The sequence below is a fragment of the Poecile atricapillus genome, chromosome Z (assembly GCF_030490865.1).
Source record: "Poecile atricapillus isolate bPoeAtr1 chromosome Z, bPoeAtr1.hap1, whole genome shotgun sequence".
Taxonomy (NCBI): Eukaryota; Metazoa; Chordata; class Aves; order Passeriformes; family Paridae; genus Poecile; species Poecile atricapillus.
In genome coordinates, this window is record NC_081289.1 from 19,850,956 (window position 1) to 19,869,895 (window position 18,940).

Genomic DNA, 18,940 nt, shown 5'->3' on the forward strand with positions numbered 1-18,940 from the left:
CAGCTGCTGCTGCCATTGTCACTAAGCAAAAAAAGCACCTTAGAAGGCTGGAAGTGGCAAGATGGCACTGCTGGCAGCACTGAAGAGATGTTGGCAGAAGGTACAAAGATGTCTTATCATTTATGGACTACAGCACAAACAAGAAATCTGTACTGTGTTTGACCATAAGAGGGGGAAAAAAAAGTCTCTCTTGTGTATTTCCAAAATAAGAATTCATTGATGAAAATGCTGGATATTTTAAAAAAAAATATCTCCTGGTAACCTTTTAAAAAGCAGCTAAGATGAGAAGACACAGTCTTAATGTGTGCCAGGGGAGGTCTAGGCGGTCATTAGGAAGAATTTCTAACAGAAAGGGTCATTAGACATTGGAGCGAACTGCCCAGGGAGGTGGTGGATTCAACATCCCTGGTGGTGTTTAAGGAAAGCCTGGACATGACTCAGGGCCATGGCCTGGATCACAAGGTGGTTTGTGGTCATAAGTTGGACTCAGAAGTATTTTCCAACCTAGTTGATTCTGTGATTCTGTGTAAAATCAAAAGCTCTTCTGAAGAAAATGTGGGAGAAGGAAAAGATGAAAGTTAATTAATTACTGTCCTGCCAGAAAGAACTATGTTACAGAAGATAAGTGAAGCTTTTATCCTGTGAAGGAGAAGATAATAAATTGAACATCACAGTGGGAGAAAATAAGAATTTATGCTGGAGTGGGAAATTACATGGCCTTACAATTATTAGCACTGGATTACAGTGTAAGTTAGTTGATTAAATAGATTTTACTACTGGTAAGTAATAAATCTCACTGTAATGAAAATGTGGGGTTCTGAAGATCATCATTAACCATACAAAAGCTTTACATGACGGAATCGCTGCGTACTTCTGGATGGGAAAATCAGCAACATAAATCCCCTATTTGATTTTCACTTTAAAAAACCATATAAATGCAAATATGTTGGAGACATATATTGTAATTTATAACACTTTACTCAAGGTTGTATTGACATTGCTATTCTTCAGCTTTATTTTCCAAGATACGTGTCTCAGCAGCACTTGAAACCTTTCAAGTTTTGCACAGTGTGCACTCTAGGACTCATTCACCTTCATCCAGCAAACTCCTGACCATGCAGAACATAATTTCTCTAACCTCCTAAGCACCCAACACACACAGCTAAGTGTGTTCTCACTTAGCACACACATGTTTACAGTGCTGAACCAGATGGTGACACTGTTTCACCTTACCTGGTTGCAAACATCGCTCTCAAGGATGAGAAGGTTGCTGCATCTTCCTTCAGAGCCTTTAGTTCATTCCGTAGTTTGGTCATGGTCTCAGTCACCATTGCTTTTTCATTTTCATATTTGTTCTTCAAATTGGCCAGTGCCACTTCAGCTGTCTAAAACACAAACAAGGGTATGTGCTTATGAGACAGAGATGTAAGAACAGCTAAAATCCCATGCCTGATTTTGGTTTTGATGCCCTTCATTCACACAGTAAAAGAAATTAAACCTGATCTTCATTGGGCTGCACACTTTAACTTCTTTTAAGCTGTACTCCACAAAACCAGGAAAAAGCAGCTGTAAGGAAAAAAACCATTTCAATGGCAACTGACAACAACTCAGCACCTCAAGTATCTCTGCAATACTGTGCAGCTTTATGTGGAGGACTCATGCAAGCAAGTTACTACAAGAGCTGCTACCACGTTGTTTGAGCTGCAATAAACAACCAAGTGTGTCCCCTGGCCACTTTGTAAACAGGACAGAGAGCACATGAGGCTCATCCTCTACAGCCAAGTTGTGAATCACCATGTTTGGCCTCAAGCCTCCTGCTGGCTGAGGCTTTCCTTGGGCACAGGGACAGCCAGGACCTGGCAGCTTGATTTATGCCTGATAACTGGCAATGTTCACTGCTGTGCAAACCAGCATTATTTTAGCAGTTTTAAGCACTAAACAAAACAAAACAAACAAACAAACAAAACAAGACAGAGAAAGTAAGGCTTTGTATTTGTCCCATTCCTAAAATTTTGCTGGTCTCTTCTTGCTGTTTTCAATTTCATCCATTAAATTTCTTTCATTTACTGTAGTGCTTTTGATAGTTACATTTGTCTAATCTTTGCAAGACTTGAACATTCTGCTTTACCTATGAATCTAGTATCACTTTGAAGTTATTCAAAATACATAGTTTTATAGAGGCTTTATCCTACTGCTGCTTGAGACATTTAAAAATACTGCCTTTGAATGAAATGAAGAAAAATTTGCTTCCTTTTACATTTATTCAGAGGGTGTTATGGCTGTTTTTTGCACTTCATTTAGTGCATAATAAGTTGCAGCAATTCACACAGGCAATCAGTTTCCTCTATTGATCTTATGGGCTCTTGAGTCACCACCAGGGGAGAGAAGTTTAGAAGAACATTAGGTTGAAGCAACCAGCAATGGACCAGGACAAAAGATGGTAATGACCAAACAGTTGGAAACCTATTTCAAACAGTCTGAAACTCAATACATTTCCCACTAACAATATTTCTTAAAAAAAAAGGATACATTAGAATCTCCTACTAAATTACACCTACTAAAATACACCTTTATTGGTACTTTCACACCAATTTACATTAAGAGAATAGATTTTTAAAGGGCAGTAGTAGTAACCACCTATCACTTTGAATAGATGCAGTTTTCCAATCCAGCTTCGAAATCATCAGCACTACATGTTAAAATCATCAATCATTTAGGGATCTATTTAAATCAATTCTGCTTTTTTTTCAGCCTTGATGATATATGACTTGGTGCAGTGTAGGATGTGTAGAATGGCAGACACCAGCCTATGCCTTGGCAAGATAAAGCAGAAATAATCAGCTTTTTGTCTGTTCTCAGCCATGACCAAAAATGCACACTCATAAATTAAGAGTAATTTACACCTCACTGGAATTAAGCACGATGATCAGACAGATTGTGATCCCCATGTTTTAGTCCATATGTCAGTGTAAGCTAAAGGGATGTGCAACACTACAGGATGAAAATATAATTTACTTGGTGAATAAAAGCAACTGAGCAAGAACTGTGTCAACCCTTCAAATATTTTTTTCTTCCTATTAAAGTTTCCTATAAAACAACACAGAGAATACAATGCATAAACTTCAAGCCCTATGGGAAATGCTTCATGGCTCTCCATGCACCAGCCACGCTGCTGAGGATCTCGCTCCTGAAAGTCTCCTAAGTGAAGAACAAGTGGGAACAAGTGCTCTGCTGGAGAAGCAAAACTGACAAGAAAAGTGGGTTTAGTAGCAGAAGAAAGAAGGGGAGCACAAGCGAGGAAGCTTCTCTTGGAAGTTTGGGGAGCCTGAAGAGACAGGAAACTTGCCTGAATCATGAGAGCACCCTGAAGCTTGAATGTGTAACGGAGAGCGAGACAGGATAGAAGAGGAACTCAGTCTCCATCTATCAGAGACACTTAGAGTGTCTGGTCACCTCAGCTGTACTGTCACACTGTGCCAAACGAACAGGGACAAAATGAACTGAATGAACTGAAGACACAGCATAACGTTACTCCTCCAGAGTGCCAGCTCTTGCTGAAATTATTTCTATTTGTTCCCCATCTCAGCCAATCTCCAAAATTGTACCCATTAAGCCATATATGCCTGGTTATACTTGAAACCAGTTCTGTAGGAGAATCCAGATTTAGGTAATCTAGAACAGTGTATACAGAGCAGTCTCTGAAAGGAAGGATGGGGCAAATAAAAGCCTTTATCTCCAAGTAGTGGGTGCCACAAGGAAGTAGGTACCCAGGACCTGACTTTAACAGCTCTTTGTGAAGCATTTGTTTAAAGCTGCGGTTAAAGAAAAAAAATTGTACCAGAAAAATCAGAGAACTTTTTTTACACATAAAAATGCAGCCTTTCAACACACAAATAGATGGGGAGCACAAGAAAAAAGATGAAAAAAACAGAAAAAAATCCCCCAAAACCCCATAAATATTCTTCAGTGAAGTAAATAATCCAATAAGACAGCAGAGGTGCTCATGACACTCGTGTCAGACCAGTCATGCTGAGGAACTGGGCAAATGAACTAGCCAGGCTCCCAGCCAGCCACCTGCAAACATGAGATTGACAGCTCATGTAGCATTTACTGTGTAGAAGTCACCCAGAATTGACAGCAATGCCAGGAGGGAGCAGAGAGCTCCAATGCCTCAACTCCAGCAGGGTGTGAAATACTATCAAGGAAAAGAGAGCTGGGGAACACACAGAGCTCAGCTCCCTCCCCATCCCCAAATGCCAGCCCTGGAGGTGAATAGGCTGAGGTGAGCACACACTCGAGCCCAGGATCTCAAGCACTGCCAGAACTAACAGGGTCCTTTCCATCCTCCTCTGTATCCTTAGAGAAGAAATGTTTGCCAAACTCAGCCTAAAGGTTGCCATCTTCATCCTGAAATCTGAGAAAAAATCTCATTTTCTAAGACAGCTTTGTATTCCATTTACTTTATATCCACAGTGTGAAAAGCAGACCAGCTAAAATAATTGTTAATAAATATTAAATCCTACACTGGTAGGATTTTTATTTCACACACAAAAGCAGAAAACTAGCCTGTATTTTTAGAGCAGAACCAGGTCTTTTCATCAAGCCTCTCTTTGGCAGTAGAAATTCTGTGTTCTGTCCATATAATATCAGGGCATTTGTTTATAGATAAAATTCGGTATGTCTGGGGTAATCAAAGGATTTTTCTGAAGGACTTTTATGGGTATTGCAGTTATGGGAGCTGGAGACACCACAGTTACTGTTAATTAAGATGTGAAGGTCTTGCTGACTCAATTCTGTCCCATTGAACTATTTACTTAGGAAAACAACTGGTCAGCTTTCCATCAGTACTTCAGGGTATTAAATTCCCCTCATAGGCAGCTCTGCTTTCCGATTGCTATTAGAAATCGAAATCAAACCCATTATTGAACTGGTCCTAAAAGTTATTGCATCACTGATTCGATTTTACTCTCTCGTTTATGCTACTTGTTAATGTTTATTCCACCAGTCTGGTACAGACACAGTAATTTGGGCTATGAACAAATGGATATATAAATCAAGACAAGGTAAGCAAGCCAGCAAGACTTGTGTGCCTTGCTTTCTTGGGCAATTGATTTAATAATCCATTTTCATGGGCTTAGGTTTGCAGCTTCTTACAGCAAATCTTGCTCTCTTCTTCCTGCTAGAGCCTTGTGAACTCTAAAATGCTTATATGGAAATACTACTCACCAACACTACATACCAGCTGTGCTGCCCTAGTTAAGGGTGTTTTTTCACTAAAGCACAGTCCAAAACAGCAGATCTAAGGAAGGGTCACACAAGGGAAAAACATCCCCAGCCTTTTGCTGCTTAGAAACTTACTCTTTTGAAGGGGAAAACCTTAAAAGAATAAATCTTAACTCCTGTTTTTTTGAACATGAGTCAAAACATGAATTTGGGTTCTGGGATATACCCACCACTTGAGGCTGGCACATAATAAATCACTCTTCCCCTCTCCAACATAAAATTTCTTTTTCCCTTTACATTATGATGCCTTTTAGCTTTAAAGTTTGAGTAAGTTGATATCAAGTTTGCATGAACACATATTGCAAATTCCTGTATGCAGCTGTACAGTTACCAATATCTGTGCTGCTATCCAATAAATAAAAGATTCATTAATAGCAGCTCCTTAGTCAGCAAATCTATCTTTTCCATTTCAGTGAGCATGCCTTAGGATAATGCATTATTTCTGACAGCAATAAAAGAGTGAGACTTAGATAGATCTTCTGGTAACAGCAAAAAATAAATGATAACTCTATGCTAATGGGAGAAATCTTTAATTTGGAATCACAGAATGTATACCCCCATACATCAATTCCATCTAAATTACATTTTAATTACATGGAAAATCCACATAGAATTGCTCTGAGCTATTATTGCTTAGCTAGAGATGGTATTTAATTACTTGAGTTAATATTTAACATGTGTTGTATTGGGAAGGGGGGGAATGCTATAAAGACTCAATATATGTTGAAATATTGCTGCAATTTAAAAATCCCCAGTACCCTATGCAGTTACAGATACAGCAATCAATTAAACTGGAAATTGTAACTCCAGAATAGTTGACTATTGGGAATTTTAACATTGAAATCCCATCATTGTCAACAGCTAATAGTGTGCCAAGCTGTTAACCAGGATTCAAGCCCCCATGTGGTGGCTTTCAGATGAGCGTTTTCAGATGAGGAAAGTGCCAGGCAACCTAGAACAAAATCACTGCCACTGCAGCCTTTTGTATTCAGATTTAATTCTGAGCAAAAGGAGATTCATCAAAGTAAATAAAACTATTTGCATGTTTAAATTTAGATTTTTTTACAGTGTTTTCAGACCTGGAATCTAATGGATGCCAAAGGCTTGGTAGATATACTACGCAAATAAATGGACAGTACTCTTGAAGAACATAGCATTAAGATAGATTTCTTTGGGCATTTGATATCAAGTATTATAATTTTTGGATTCTTTTCATTGGTGAAGCATCAAAAATAAAGTGGTTGGATGAATTTCTCTTAAGATTTGAAAAAATTCAAAATAATACCTTGAAGGTTTTCATTCTCCTATATAGAAGAGCGCACCACCGAGAGCTTACCAGGTACATTCTATTTTGTTTTCCAACCCTGGTAATCTTAAACAGTTTGTGATAACACCAGCAACATGCCTGGGAAGTAGCTGGTCCCTGCCTACACCTCTGCTGAGTGAATGGTGGGTGCTGAGAAAAGCAGAACTGAAGTGCTTAAAGAGGAGGCTGGGAGGGAAGGGAACGAGGGTGCGTCCTCACTGTGACTGAGTGAGAGGCTAAAAGGTAAGAAGTATAAAGAGGTAAGAGATAAAACCTCTCCTCCAAAATACCCCTGGGAAAGCTTATAAGTGACCTGTATAAATAACAGACTTTGCTGAGTGCTTTATGAGCACCTTACCTGCTTGTTGGCTTTCAGCACTGCTCTCAGGGTCGCGATCTGCTCTCGCTTTGTACTCAGGAGTGACTTCAGCTTCAGGATCTCTTCCATTAAGGCCTCCTTGTCTTTGTCGATCATGGGTGCCAGCTCACGGGCCGCGGCCCGCTGGCGCGACAGCTGCAGCGACCGATCCACAGCCTTCTGCAAGTGCTTGATTTGGTCCCTTATTATGGCATTGAGGTTGTAGATGTTCATAGGCTCTTTGCGGATGTCACTGGTGTCAGAGACAGGGGAGGAAGGAGGGGCTGTGATGACAGGAGAAATGGAAGGTGTTTTGGTTGGGCTCTGTTCCTTGCCGGGCTCTGTGGCCTCTTTTGTCACCTGCTCGGTCGGGGTCCTGGCTTCTACGGGCGATGCCACCCCCCGCCTGGCAAGCCGAGGTGAAAGGAGACCTCGAGGGTCATCCGGCCCCTTCAGGCTCCCGCTGCGGGTGACTCTGCTCTGCCTGTAATAGTCCAACATGACCCTGTTTGGCGTCTCGTTGTTGCACAGGCAGACGTGGTGGTAGAGCTGAGCCAGCTCCTCACTAAATGTCACCAGCTCGTCCTGGGCAGTGTTAAGGGTATTGTGGTTTTCGTTTGCTATGCTTGTCATCCTTTGTAACTCCTTTTCCATGTGGACCATTTTTTCCTGGCTTTCCTTGGTCGACTTCTCCAGGCTTGTCACCTGCTCATCGTATGTCTGGATTCTGCTCTCATACTTGGCCTTCTCTTCGGTGTAGTTTTCCACATACTTATTATATTTCTCCTTTAAGGCTTTGATTTCTGCTTTAAGGTCTATCACCTCAGTAACAGCCACTTTGTATTTACATTCCAGGATCTCCAAGCCATTGATGTCCACTTCGTAGTCATGTGCTTCCTCGCCGGAATCTCGGCCCTTCTCACAGTCAAGCTCAACCTTCAGCTCCTTGTTGCTCTGCAGTCCCCTCATAGCATTGACATGCTCCGTGAGCCTGTGCACGCGCTCGTGCTGCTCCGTCAGGGCGCCCTTGGTGTGCTCCAGCTGCGTCTGAGACTCCTGGAGGTTGGCCAGGAGAATGGCCTTCTCCCGCTCCACCTGCAACAGAGTCACAGTGAGAAACCCAGGATCTCATCCTACCCATGCTGAGCACCAAGCTCTGCAGTCACAGTCATCTCTTCCACCCCACCACTGCCTGCAGCTTGAGGGCTTCTGAGAGATTTTAGCCATATACACCTAAACCATAAAATTAATTAATAGAGCACTTTGTAACTCTCAGAGGTTTAGGAAGTTCCAGCCTCCTCTACAACTTCCAATATCACTAGGTCACAATTTTGCACATTGCCCACTGAAGAATTACCAAGTGCCCAAGCACTGTCTCATCAGCTGGAGTGATGACACAGGATTTATTAGGACATATGTTCCCTGAACACAGAAAGTGCATCACTGTCAAGCCTTTTCTCAATGGAGTTTGAATTTACATTTCCCATTAACAGTTTTACCAATCTTTCACAATATTCATTTACATCTTTGAACTGTTACACGCTTTCATTAAGGCAAATACAATAAAAAAACTAGCTGTGTACATTTCCACAGATTGAATAACCTACTGTGTGGAAATGTAGCACAGATCAGGACACTGAAGAGATGCAACTCCCAGGACTGCCCACCCCCAGCACTTATCTGTAAGCAAAATCTATCTGTTTAAGTTCAAGCCAGGAAAACCAGGATTTGTTGTGTAACTAACAACCCACTGGTTGTGACCTAGTAAGTTTCTTTCCAAATATCCACATAGAAAAGTGGACGTTGGAGAGCAGAAGACATCATGAAGGACACCTCTTGAAGTTTTAATGCACAGCAATTTTAAAGTGAAAAAGACAAACTTACAAGTTTGATCTGCTCAGGTATTTGCTACTCATCATAATACCCCTGAAAGACTTCCAAGATTTAAGTGAAATGCTCCAACTTTTTCCTGTGTCTTTGTCCTATTCTGAGGTATGAATTGGGAAGAAGAGAAAATGCTTACAGAGATAAGATCATTTTTCCTTTCATGGCTTTTACAATAAGACGCTGAGTCTATCAGGTTTACTGCTCTTCTCTCCCTCTGTTGTAGTATCTCAGCACATGCAGTGAAAATGGCACTTCCCTTGATGAGTGGTGCCATTACGAATTCTGAGAATTTAAAGTTTTCAGTTACGAAGAAACCTTAAAAAAAACCCCTTTCCTTTGCCATCAGTAGTATGTGGAAGAGAATCAAATTAGCACCCATGGATCTTAGCAAAGGAAAATAAAAGCCTTTGAGAAGCTGAGAAGGTATTAATACCATCTCACAAAATGTTCCAAGCAGTGCTTCAAACTCTTGTTTCCTCTTAACCAGGCTTTTGAGACACAGCTGCTGCTCAGAAGTACTAAGACACTGGAGCACACAGTGATCCCTTGGTTTCACAGACAGGCTCTCAAAACGTGACCTCCACTAGGATCTGCAATCAATTGCGGCCAGAAACTGTACAAATAAAAATAGAAGCCATGATAAAAACATCTAAAAAAATCAGCCTACTTTTCTTGTATACAAGGAACTGATGCCTTAAGAATTAAAAAAACAAGGCCAAACCTCATCATTATTTTATGATCCAGGAAGAGTCTATCTCTTTAGATATGAAGTGTTCCACTTTTGGCACTACATCATCAGCGCAGAAGAGGACAGCCAAGATCCATATGTATTTTGGTATCTTTCTCTATTTTTCATTCCCCCATTGCTACCCCAGTATGTCTGCCATCCTACTTGTTGCTCAGCCCCCACGTCAGCCCATTCTTGTTGAGAAAATCCGAAATAGGGTAAACTTCCCTTTTGTCATGTGCATCTTCTTAAAAGTGACCACTTTCTACAGATCTCCTGGTCAGGCCTGTAGTGGGGATGCTCAGAGATCAAACCAGCAGGAATCTCTTCACCAGCATTCTTTTTTTAATCAAGCTGGCTGGCTCATGTCTGCTCTCCCTAGAAACCTTCAGCTGACCTCCAGTTGTTACCACCTGGTATAGCAGGCTTCAGCGTTAGTTACACTGCCCTCATCAGATGAAGGTATTTATTCCTTCAGGTCGGTATGGTGAGCTATGCATATGTGCAAAAAAAGCTGGTTTTTGGCTAATTAAAGGACCATCTCACCTTACAGTAAGAAAATGTACTGATTATAAAGAACCACACATTACACACCAAAGGCAGTTAGCTTATTAAAGTGTATGGGCCCACTGTGGGCATGTTCACACCAAAGAAGCCAATTCACTGTAGATTGCACCCATGTAAAAATAAACAGTGATTTTTAATAATATTTATTTATAATAAAGCCTTTCCTTTGAGAAAACACCTGTGTGTTAAAGCAGTACAGTGCTTCAGTGCCTGCTTAAATTAATCAGACAGAATTGATCCTGCAGGACTACTGATCTGAGCCATTACACCCTATTACAAAGAAAAACTGCAGCAGAGCTAATTTGGATCTTGATGATAATTTCTCATCTGAACATAAATGTGTTCTGGAAACACTCATTTCAACCAGAAAGGATGCTTTCCAGAGAAAACATTTTTAACTTTTAAAACCCATCTATCAACTTGCACAGCAGGCAAAAGGAAACACACAGACCTACTCAATTTTATTCATTCTGGACCAGCATAATGGATTAAGCTAATCCCCTTCAGTTTAAAACCATAAATACATGCTCCTACTGCCAAGCAAAAAACCCCAAAGCTCCAGCTCAGTCCTCAGCATACCTTTTGCATATTAATGACTCTGCTGTTCCCAAGTATGGTAATATTTTCTGTCCTACACAATACTATACTCTCATTTCCACCACTATAAATTTATGGCAATTCCAGGTATTTTTCAGTCCAGTTGGTGCATTTTTTTGAAATTGAAATTGGTAGCTGCATAAGGATTTTTATAATCTTAATATGAAAATAAAAGCAATTCAAAAGGAGCTATACCTATTTTGGAATGCATCCTTGCCTTCAGAAATTTCAGCTTGAGGACATTTCCTTCCCGATTTGCATCTATAGTTTGCAATTATGGAAAGCAATTTAACCATAGTCATTTTTGTCCTCACCTTTTTCTTTTTAAAATTTTTTTAAACAACATCAGAATTTCAGTGAACAATTCCTGGGGGAGACTGGAACAAATTAACAGGACAACTCATCTCAAGAGCCCTGAATCTCTGCTACAGCATATTTGTCACAGAGTACAAGGCAGCTAAAGAAGAGTGTCAGAAACTGAGCTGCAGGGACTTTTTATTTTTCTGCCTTTTTTAAGAGAACTTAGATTAAGTTTTCCAAATATGATAGTGGCCTCAGAAAAAGGGAAAGCATGACAATGGGAAGAAAAGGAATCCCAGACTTGAAGGATGATATAGAGAATTATTTCCACTGGACAATGAACAGGAAAAAAGAATGTACTTTTGAAACTGTGCTTTTAAAATTTTTAACATTGTATTTATGAATCAAATTATAAGCTGCATCTAATGCATATGTTCACATATGTATATTATGCATATATGTTCACATATTATATATATACTTTTATATATTTTATATATATATAAAATATATATGTACTTCCAGGTGCAATTTGTACATATGCATATATACACAATATACACTCTGTGTATACTTTAAAACTGGGAAAGTTTAACAGAATTTGTCATGTAAATAAAATCCTAAATTTCAAGCTTTCACACTTAAATGATGCATGCTTTGTGTCAAAGTTATTGGTGCAAAGCACTAGATGTCATCCATGTTCACCATGTCACAGCTCAGCTTAAAACTTCCCACGGTGAATTTGGCAATGAGATAATTATAACAATTAACTCTTCAGCAAATAGGACAGACCACATAGGGATTTGTTGTTCTCTAGCAAGCACCGAAAACTGGTTTTGCTCTACTTCACTTCAAAACCACCTTTTACATTTCAGGCAGTAAAGGGTTCGTATTTCCTCCTTTTCGAAGAGGTGTTTTTCAGAAGCCTGAAGCTAGAAAATGCTGGGTGTTTCCTTGACAGTGCCAAAACCTTTCAAGCTGCTGTGGTAGACGAGATGCTCAACAGCTTGGGCAGCAGGACCCTTTCTCTGCATGGCACCGCACCCCTCCTGAGATGATGGCAACACTGGGGCTGGCAGCTTCAGCTTTCATCTGGCTCGCATCCCAGGCTCCTATTCTGGCTGGGCATGGATGAACAGGGAACAAGCGCTGGCTGTCCCATCCCGAGGCACCTCCTGCAGCCCGTGCATCCGCCGGGACCGCCAGCGGGACAAGGGCGCTCTGTGACAGCCCACACGCCACATGCTCCCAGTGCACGGCTGCTGAGAGCAGCGCTCCCCTCTTTTTGTTCTCTCCTGACCCTGTGCCAAACCTTCTTTGAGCTGAATTTAACGGCAAAAACTCCTTGACTTGCAAGGGAGCATAATCAAATCTGTACACGCAGGTATTTTAATGAGTTTTCTTCCAGATAGCTTAGTCATGTTGAAGAATACTGTTATAGATACTTTATTGTTGGCTTTTCGCAAATATTAAAATGAATATTATATGTATAGGGTCAGAAAACTTTGTTATATTAACATTGTTCCTTCTATTTCTGTTATTTATGAAACTTAGAAGCAGTGGTATAATATACATATATGTTGAGCTATGGCATAGTATTAAAACAAAAAGTACTTTTTTTGTATAACCCAAAGACTGAAAAAGATAGTTAGAGACCCCCCTCCATTCTTAGATTATTTTATTCAGCTGAGGACAGCAGTGACCAGAGCTCCGGGGGAGGAATTTATTGCATTTCTGTTATCAGGGAACGTGAAACTCGGTGGAGCCAAGAAGATTGATTTATTGGGAAGGTGGCGAGTCAAAAACTAAACAAAGAAATATCCAAAACTTAAGAAGAATGTTTGCATCATGTATGAGAATTTATGAATGTGTAGTAAGATTCTGTTTTTAAGGGACAATCCTTTGTTAGTAAGGTGTGCTCTCTTGGCTGAATGCAGAGACACCCGGCCGTATCTGTATACTTTATTTTTATCTCCTAATTGTCTTTCTATTAAACTTTTGAATTCTATAAAAAATATGTGAACCTCGTTTTTCACAATACCTTATTTCATTTGCAATTTCAGGGACATTTACCATTATGAAAGCAGGAAAAAAGGAATCTAAACCTTCTGTAATCCCAGCACCTATGTCCCTTTCTCCTCTGCGCTAAATATCTGCTCAGGTCACACTGACTTTTGTGAGGCATGTACTCTGTTTACTAGGGATATTTCTGGCAATACCTGGATATGAAAAAACACCAAAGCAGAAGTCTGGAAAATGGACATATGTGGTCAAGAACATTACCATGAAGGATCACTGGAAAACTGGCACGAGAGTTCATAGGAACCCTGTGTCTAAACACAGCAGGACATTAAATTCAGCCCTTACCTGCATGAGTTGCTGCTTCAGTTTCTGTATCTCTGATATGTTGAGCTCACTGAAGAGGTCAGAGACAGGGTGCAGAGATTCTCCTTTCCTACTGGTGGCAGTTCTGTAGTCACCGTTGAGTTTCACAAGAGGCCCGTGGATGTGTCCGTTCATTTTGTCATCATTGTTGGGCTCACCCCCATCCTCTGAAAACTTCAACCCATCTACTGATATATTAATATGGTTACTATACATACTATCATTGAGGTTGATATACTGGGACAGTTCCTTTCTCAGATTGTTCTTTTGCTCTCTTTCATTTTTTAAAGTTTCCAGAGCTTCCTCCAGCTGATGCTCAGCAATCTCCTTCAGCCGGATGGCATCTTCTAGCTGGCTATTAAGCAACACTGTCTCCTCCTCAAATCGTTTAATCTCATGCTTTAAGCCTTCGTATTCAACCTGAATTAGACAAGACAAAGAACATTCATAATACTAAAACTTGAGTTGTGAAAACCTGCCATTTATCAGCCCTGTTGAGATAGGTGTTAGAGAAACGATGGCTCAGAATACCAGACATTGCCTGCTGCTGCAAAGAACTGACTGAACAAAAAGTGCAAGTGGAGCTCACTCTGTTAAATACTCCAGTGCTCACTTTTTCAGCATGTGAGACTCAGAAATAGAAAACCCCTTCCTGAACAACTTATGATAAGCAATGAAATTTCATGGGAAGAAGGCTGTTTATTAGCAGATATCCTGGTGACAACAGATTTACTATGAATTGCCAAAAGCAACGTTGGTATATCATGGTATTTATACATCTTAGGTCAATACAGCCTGATTTATGATTTGCAAATATTCTGAAGATGACCTCACATATCAGTTCCTACTAGATGTAAAGTCCCTCATGCACAGATAACTATCTTGGTAGTATTTCAAAAACAAGGTAGAAAAACAGTAGAAGAGCCTCAACTCTGTTGTCTATACTTTACAAGGCTCTCCATTATACCAGAGGCATTTAATTTTAAAAATTAAACTGGAATCTATTGTACAGTCAGTCTAAACTCTAAGATACCCCAAAACTGCTAGAGATTTTTAAATTACCAGAAGAATGTATCAAACAGCCCATTCAGCCCCCCACAGCCCCTGGACTGTGTGTAGGGATGTCCCTCTGGAGCACACAGGAACCTGCTGCTCCGAGCACAGTGCCTGGAGTGTGTCCCAGTGACACCCCTTGGCAGCACTGGAGGGGCTCACTGTTCTGTCCTTCTCAGAGGGCAGCTCCATGCCCCACACCAAGGTGTGGTATTTTATCAAGGTATTTATGGGCATTGTGAGCTGAGCTAAACAGCAGCTTCTTGTCTGTTCTTTAGAGACAGCTCCCGTGTTCAGTCCTTTCCATTTCACCTCACGTGAAACAAAACCTGGAAAAACCCAGCCTAGCTCAAAACCAGTTCATCAGGAATACCTAGAGACAGTGCAGGAGATCCCCACTGCAGAATGCTTCCCCTTTGCTGTCCTTCTTCATCTTCCTTTTCACTGTTGGAAAACCCCACGGCAATGAAAAGGAAGAGCTTTGTTTGTCAAGGTGCATGTCCACACTTGACCAGCACTCCTGGTAAAAATGATGACACTTTGATTTTTTTAAATTTAATTCTAATCACATTAGTCATCTGCATCTTAATTTTGAAATGAAAAAAAAAAAAAAAACAACCCATTATCAGGTGAAATAATTTAATAGCTTGGTGAAAGAGGGAAAAAAATACTAGATTTTCATGTTTCCATAAAAAAACCCACTTTTTTGGGGTTGATGCTTCTATAATTCAAACACATTATTATCTGCAATCTTAAGGCATCATATAGAATTTTTTTATATTTAAAATATATGGATTTCTAAACAAACTAAAATAAGGTTCCGGAAAAAATAAAAATATTTGCCATTCCTACTGAAGCAGAATATTTACCAACCTGTCAAAAGTCTCTGACTTTTGGAAGGGCAGACTTAAAAACAAAGCACTAATCTTCAAACCCAGAAACTGGAAACATATCAAACAACAAAGAAAGTCCCAAAGTCATATTGGGCATTCTTAAACAGAAAAGGAAAATCCATGAGAGTTTCAAATCTACATTTGGCAATTTAATATCTTTCCTTACTGGAGGAACAGGTCCATCCAGAAAAATTATGAAATGAAATCAAGTAGCTATAAGTTTATAACTTAAGGACATGAAAAAAAGCCAAACCCAACTAAACAACCAACAGTTTTTCAATTTTAAATGCTTATAAAAGCTAGGGGTCTATATCTCTATGGTTACCTTCTCATAGACTCTTACTTTAAAAAGCTACAAAAAAACTCCAACATGTAGATAATGACATTTTAGCACTGAAATTTTTAACATATGGTTTTGTAAATTCAACCATTAAAGTATAAAATGCTCTGAAATTTTAACTTGCAGATTAAAATAATTTTAGGAATCACAAGTGCATGGATCTGTGATACAAAATGACTGATTTTTAAAGCCCTTCAAAATGTGGCAATGTTTTTTCTCTCCACAGATTGCTGGCATTTGGTTTCAGTTAGAATGAAATATTATGACAAATATAAACACTTGCAAACAGATTTCATTTTAGGGGGAAAATAGGACAGTCCATAAAGGGGTCGTTTACTACCTGATAACGTGAAAATGTCTCCTATGAGGCTGATGAGAAAAAAAATCCTTGCCTCAAAGGAAGAATTTACTGTCAGGGTAAATAACTCTGGCAACAAAGATGATCTGCTATAAATTCTATTTCAGGAGTGTGAAAGACTAGGCATCTTCATAAATAAGGAAATCATGCACCCATTTCCATTACCTGCGTATTCCCTGCAGCACAGCTCTGTTGTTTTAAGTGTTTCAATCGCATTTGTGCTGGAGCAGTGAAAAAGCAGTAAAAGAGAGCTGAAATAGCACTGCTTATTCCTGCAGGAATAAGGCAGCTTTGCTCCCAGGTGCCATCAGAAACTGTGACAGGGCTGGCTCTTCCACAGAAGCCCCAAGAGCACCAGGCAATAGGTCAGGACACAACCAGGGGCTGCAGTGCAGAGCCGTGACCCTCTGAGAGCAGGTGAGCAGAGGGTGTTATGAAGTGCAATGTTATGATGGTCTAGACAGCATCTAAAAGGCAGGAAGTGTTATATCATCCAACCTGGATATTTAAATTTTCATCACAGCAACATTACTCTTCTGACAGGAGACCAAATCTCTTTTGCTCACTTTAAAGGACAACTGGCCACTGGGCACTGAGTTCCTGAGGAACGGGAACATGCATGAAGCAAAAATACGCAATGCTATCTCTTTTAATAATTCCTCTGTGACTCCATAGTTCTGAAATTAAATATTCTATCACAATTTTCCAAAACTGAGGTAAGAGACTCCCTATATTTCAAAAATGGCCAGTAACACCATTTTAAAATAAGTGATCAGCAAAAATCCAACTGGAAAAAAGACCCAAAAACACCATACAAAGAAACGTCTATCAAAGTGCACTGCAGGATCACATTATGGAAATTGGAGAAAACAGTGACAATTTACAGTACAGAGCCTTGAATCTTTCGATGCTTACTTGATTCTGTTTCAGTGTGGACACCAGTTTCTGTAAAGTGATGTTTTCTTCTTCCAGCTCAGTGTAGTCCTGCAGCAGTCTTGCCTCTCGAAACTTATACTCTCGAATCTCATCTTTCATTCGTATCCTCTGCAGCTCCACCATTTCGTTATTCTGACGAGAGAAAACACAAGTACCTTACAATTCACACACAGCAGCTTTAATGCTGAACACTGCCTTGAGAAAAGGCCAAACAAAAATTAATCCTGAAATAGAAATGATTTAACAGTGCACATCAAAACACCATCACCTATTAATTTGAGGCCAAGCAATAACTTCAAGTGTGTGCTGGCAATTCAGAAATGAGGACATCTGATAGAGAAGCCTGATTTAAACAGTTTCAGGATTAGATGCTTATTGAAATGGAAGCTCTGGAAAGGCTGTAGCATATCTTATTGGTTTCATTGCTCTACAATACAGCAGGGTTTAACTAAAATTACCACCTGTTTTCCACTGAAGGATGCGTTTTACATTCATACAGAAAAGCAGTGAGTACTGACATCTGTTCTCCAAAGGCATCTGCTAGGGAGCAAGGTGAAGTCACATCAGCAGGCACTAGAGAGTCTCACAGGCAGGCACTGGGTGGAAAGCACTTATCAAGCTGAGCAGGATCACACCCAACACTCTGGGAACACACAAGGTCACCATTTCATTTTTCCCATTAGCACATACAGTGCCCAGACAGCCTTATGAGAGAGAACATGAGGGATCAGTTTCACCAAAAATCGATTCCATCAGATTCCAGCTCTGACTGAGTTCGACATCAAGGGTCAGGTTATTCTAGAAAGACTCTGCTGGCATAACCACAATGTAAAAGGCACTGCAGGAAGACAGAGTTAACACACAGCTGGAAGAAAACCAGGGAACTAAGAGTGACCAATACAGCTGTCTTGGGAGGAACAGCCTCCTGTCCTGCTTTGAAGAGAAGCCTGCATTTGTCTGATTAATAGAAACAGGCATGGTCAGTCACATCTCCTTTCCTGCAAGAGGATCTGAGCATTACCACAGCAGCTGGAGGAGAGACCTTACTGCTGGGGGAGACCCCCCTCACTGCTGGGGTGTCAGAGAGAGCACACCTGGGAAGCAGTAATGAGTTTCTGTAAAAGATTCCAGTGTGGAGGGAGGGCAACCACTGGCCTGACAGATACCTGAAAGTCAAATGTTTAAGCAGAAACTATAGTCAGGGAGATCTAAATCAATCAGTCTGCACCACTCACTCTCTGGTACATGAAGGCTAAAACCTCACATTCTGAATTAAGGATAAACAGAACTTCACTTAGCATCTCAGTTAAATAATTACAAACCCCTGGAAAAGAACTTTACAAAGCATGAAAAAAAAAAAAATATTGATGCAAGACTTTACAAAAGTTTCATTTAAAAATGAAAACTTTTTGTTAGAGAAAACTAAAAACCATTGCTCTCCTCCTAGCAGCCAGTTAAGAAGAAATAAACTCCCTAATTTCTGAACTGAAATCAACTGAAAAGATTCCCAGTAGAAGAGTCACAGAGCACTAGAGAAAAGTAAATATTTCTGCATCCATCACTGACTAATAAACCTCTGAACAAATTGTAAGAGCAACACCACAGATGATTTCAAAAGCTGAAGGCATTTTATACCCCCAGGCTGCCTTTATACCTTTTGTTTCTGCCAGCACAGCTGCATTCCCAGCTGTGGCAGGTGTGGGGGCGTGTGCCGGACTGAGGCAGCATGGGGACAACACCAAACGCACAACTCCACCGTGTCAAGGATAAATGAAGCTGCTCTGCAACTCTCCCAGTGTTTGAAGATGATCAGCCCAGGGAATGAGCTGGCTGACATCCACCCAACACTGCCAGGAGCCCTGGGAGAGGGAGCATCCCAGAAGAGCTCAGCAAGCCATTCCCAGTGGTGCCGCCTGCACTTCACTGCGGTGAGACCAGCAGCAGCAGCAG

The 18,940-nt window shown here is 40.4% G+C and overlaps 1 protein-coding gene across 6 annotated transcripts in view; it reads right to left on the reverse strand.

Annotated features, from left to right (window-relative positions):
* The window catches only part of LOC131593011 (protein bicaudal D homolog 1), a 239,270-nt gene that overhangs the window by 104,794 nt on the left and 115,536 nt on the right, over positions 1 to 18,940 (reverse strand). For all 6 annotated transcript variants that reach the window (XM_058865137.1, XM_058865143.1, XM_058865141.1 and 3 more), the window contains exons 3-6: positions 16,970 to 17,122; positions 13,393 to 13,830; positions 6,948 to 8,042; positions 1,234 to 1,385 (exon numbers count right to left, since the gene is read on the reverse strand). In XM_058865137.1, the coding sequence (XP_058721120.1) occupies positions 1,234 to 1,385; positions 6,948 to 8,042; positions 13,393 to 13,830; positions 16,970 to 17,122 (1,838 nt within the window). The remainder of the gene's footprint in view (positions 1 to 1,233; positions 1,386 to 6,947; positions 8,043 to 13,392; positions 13,831 to 16,969; positions 17,123 to 18,940) is intronic.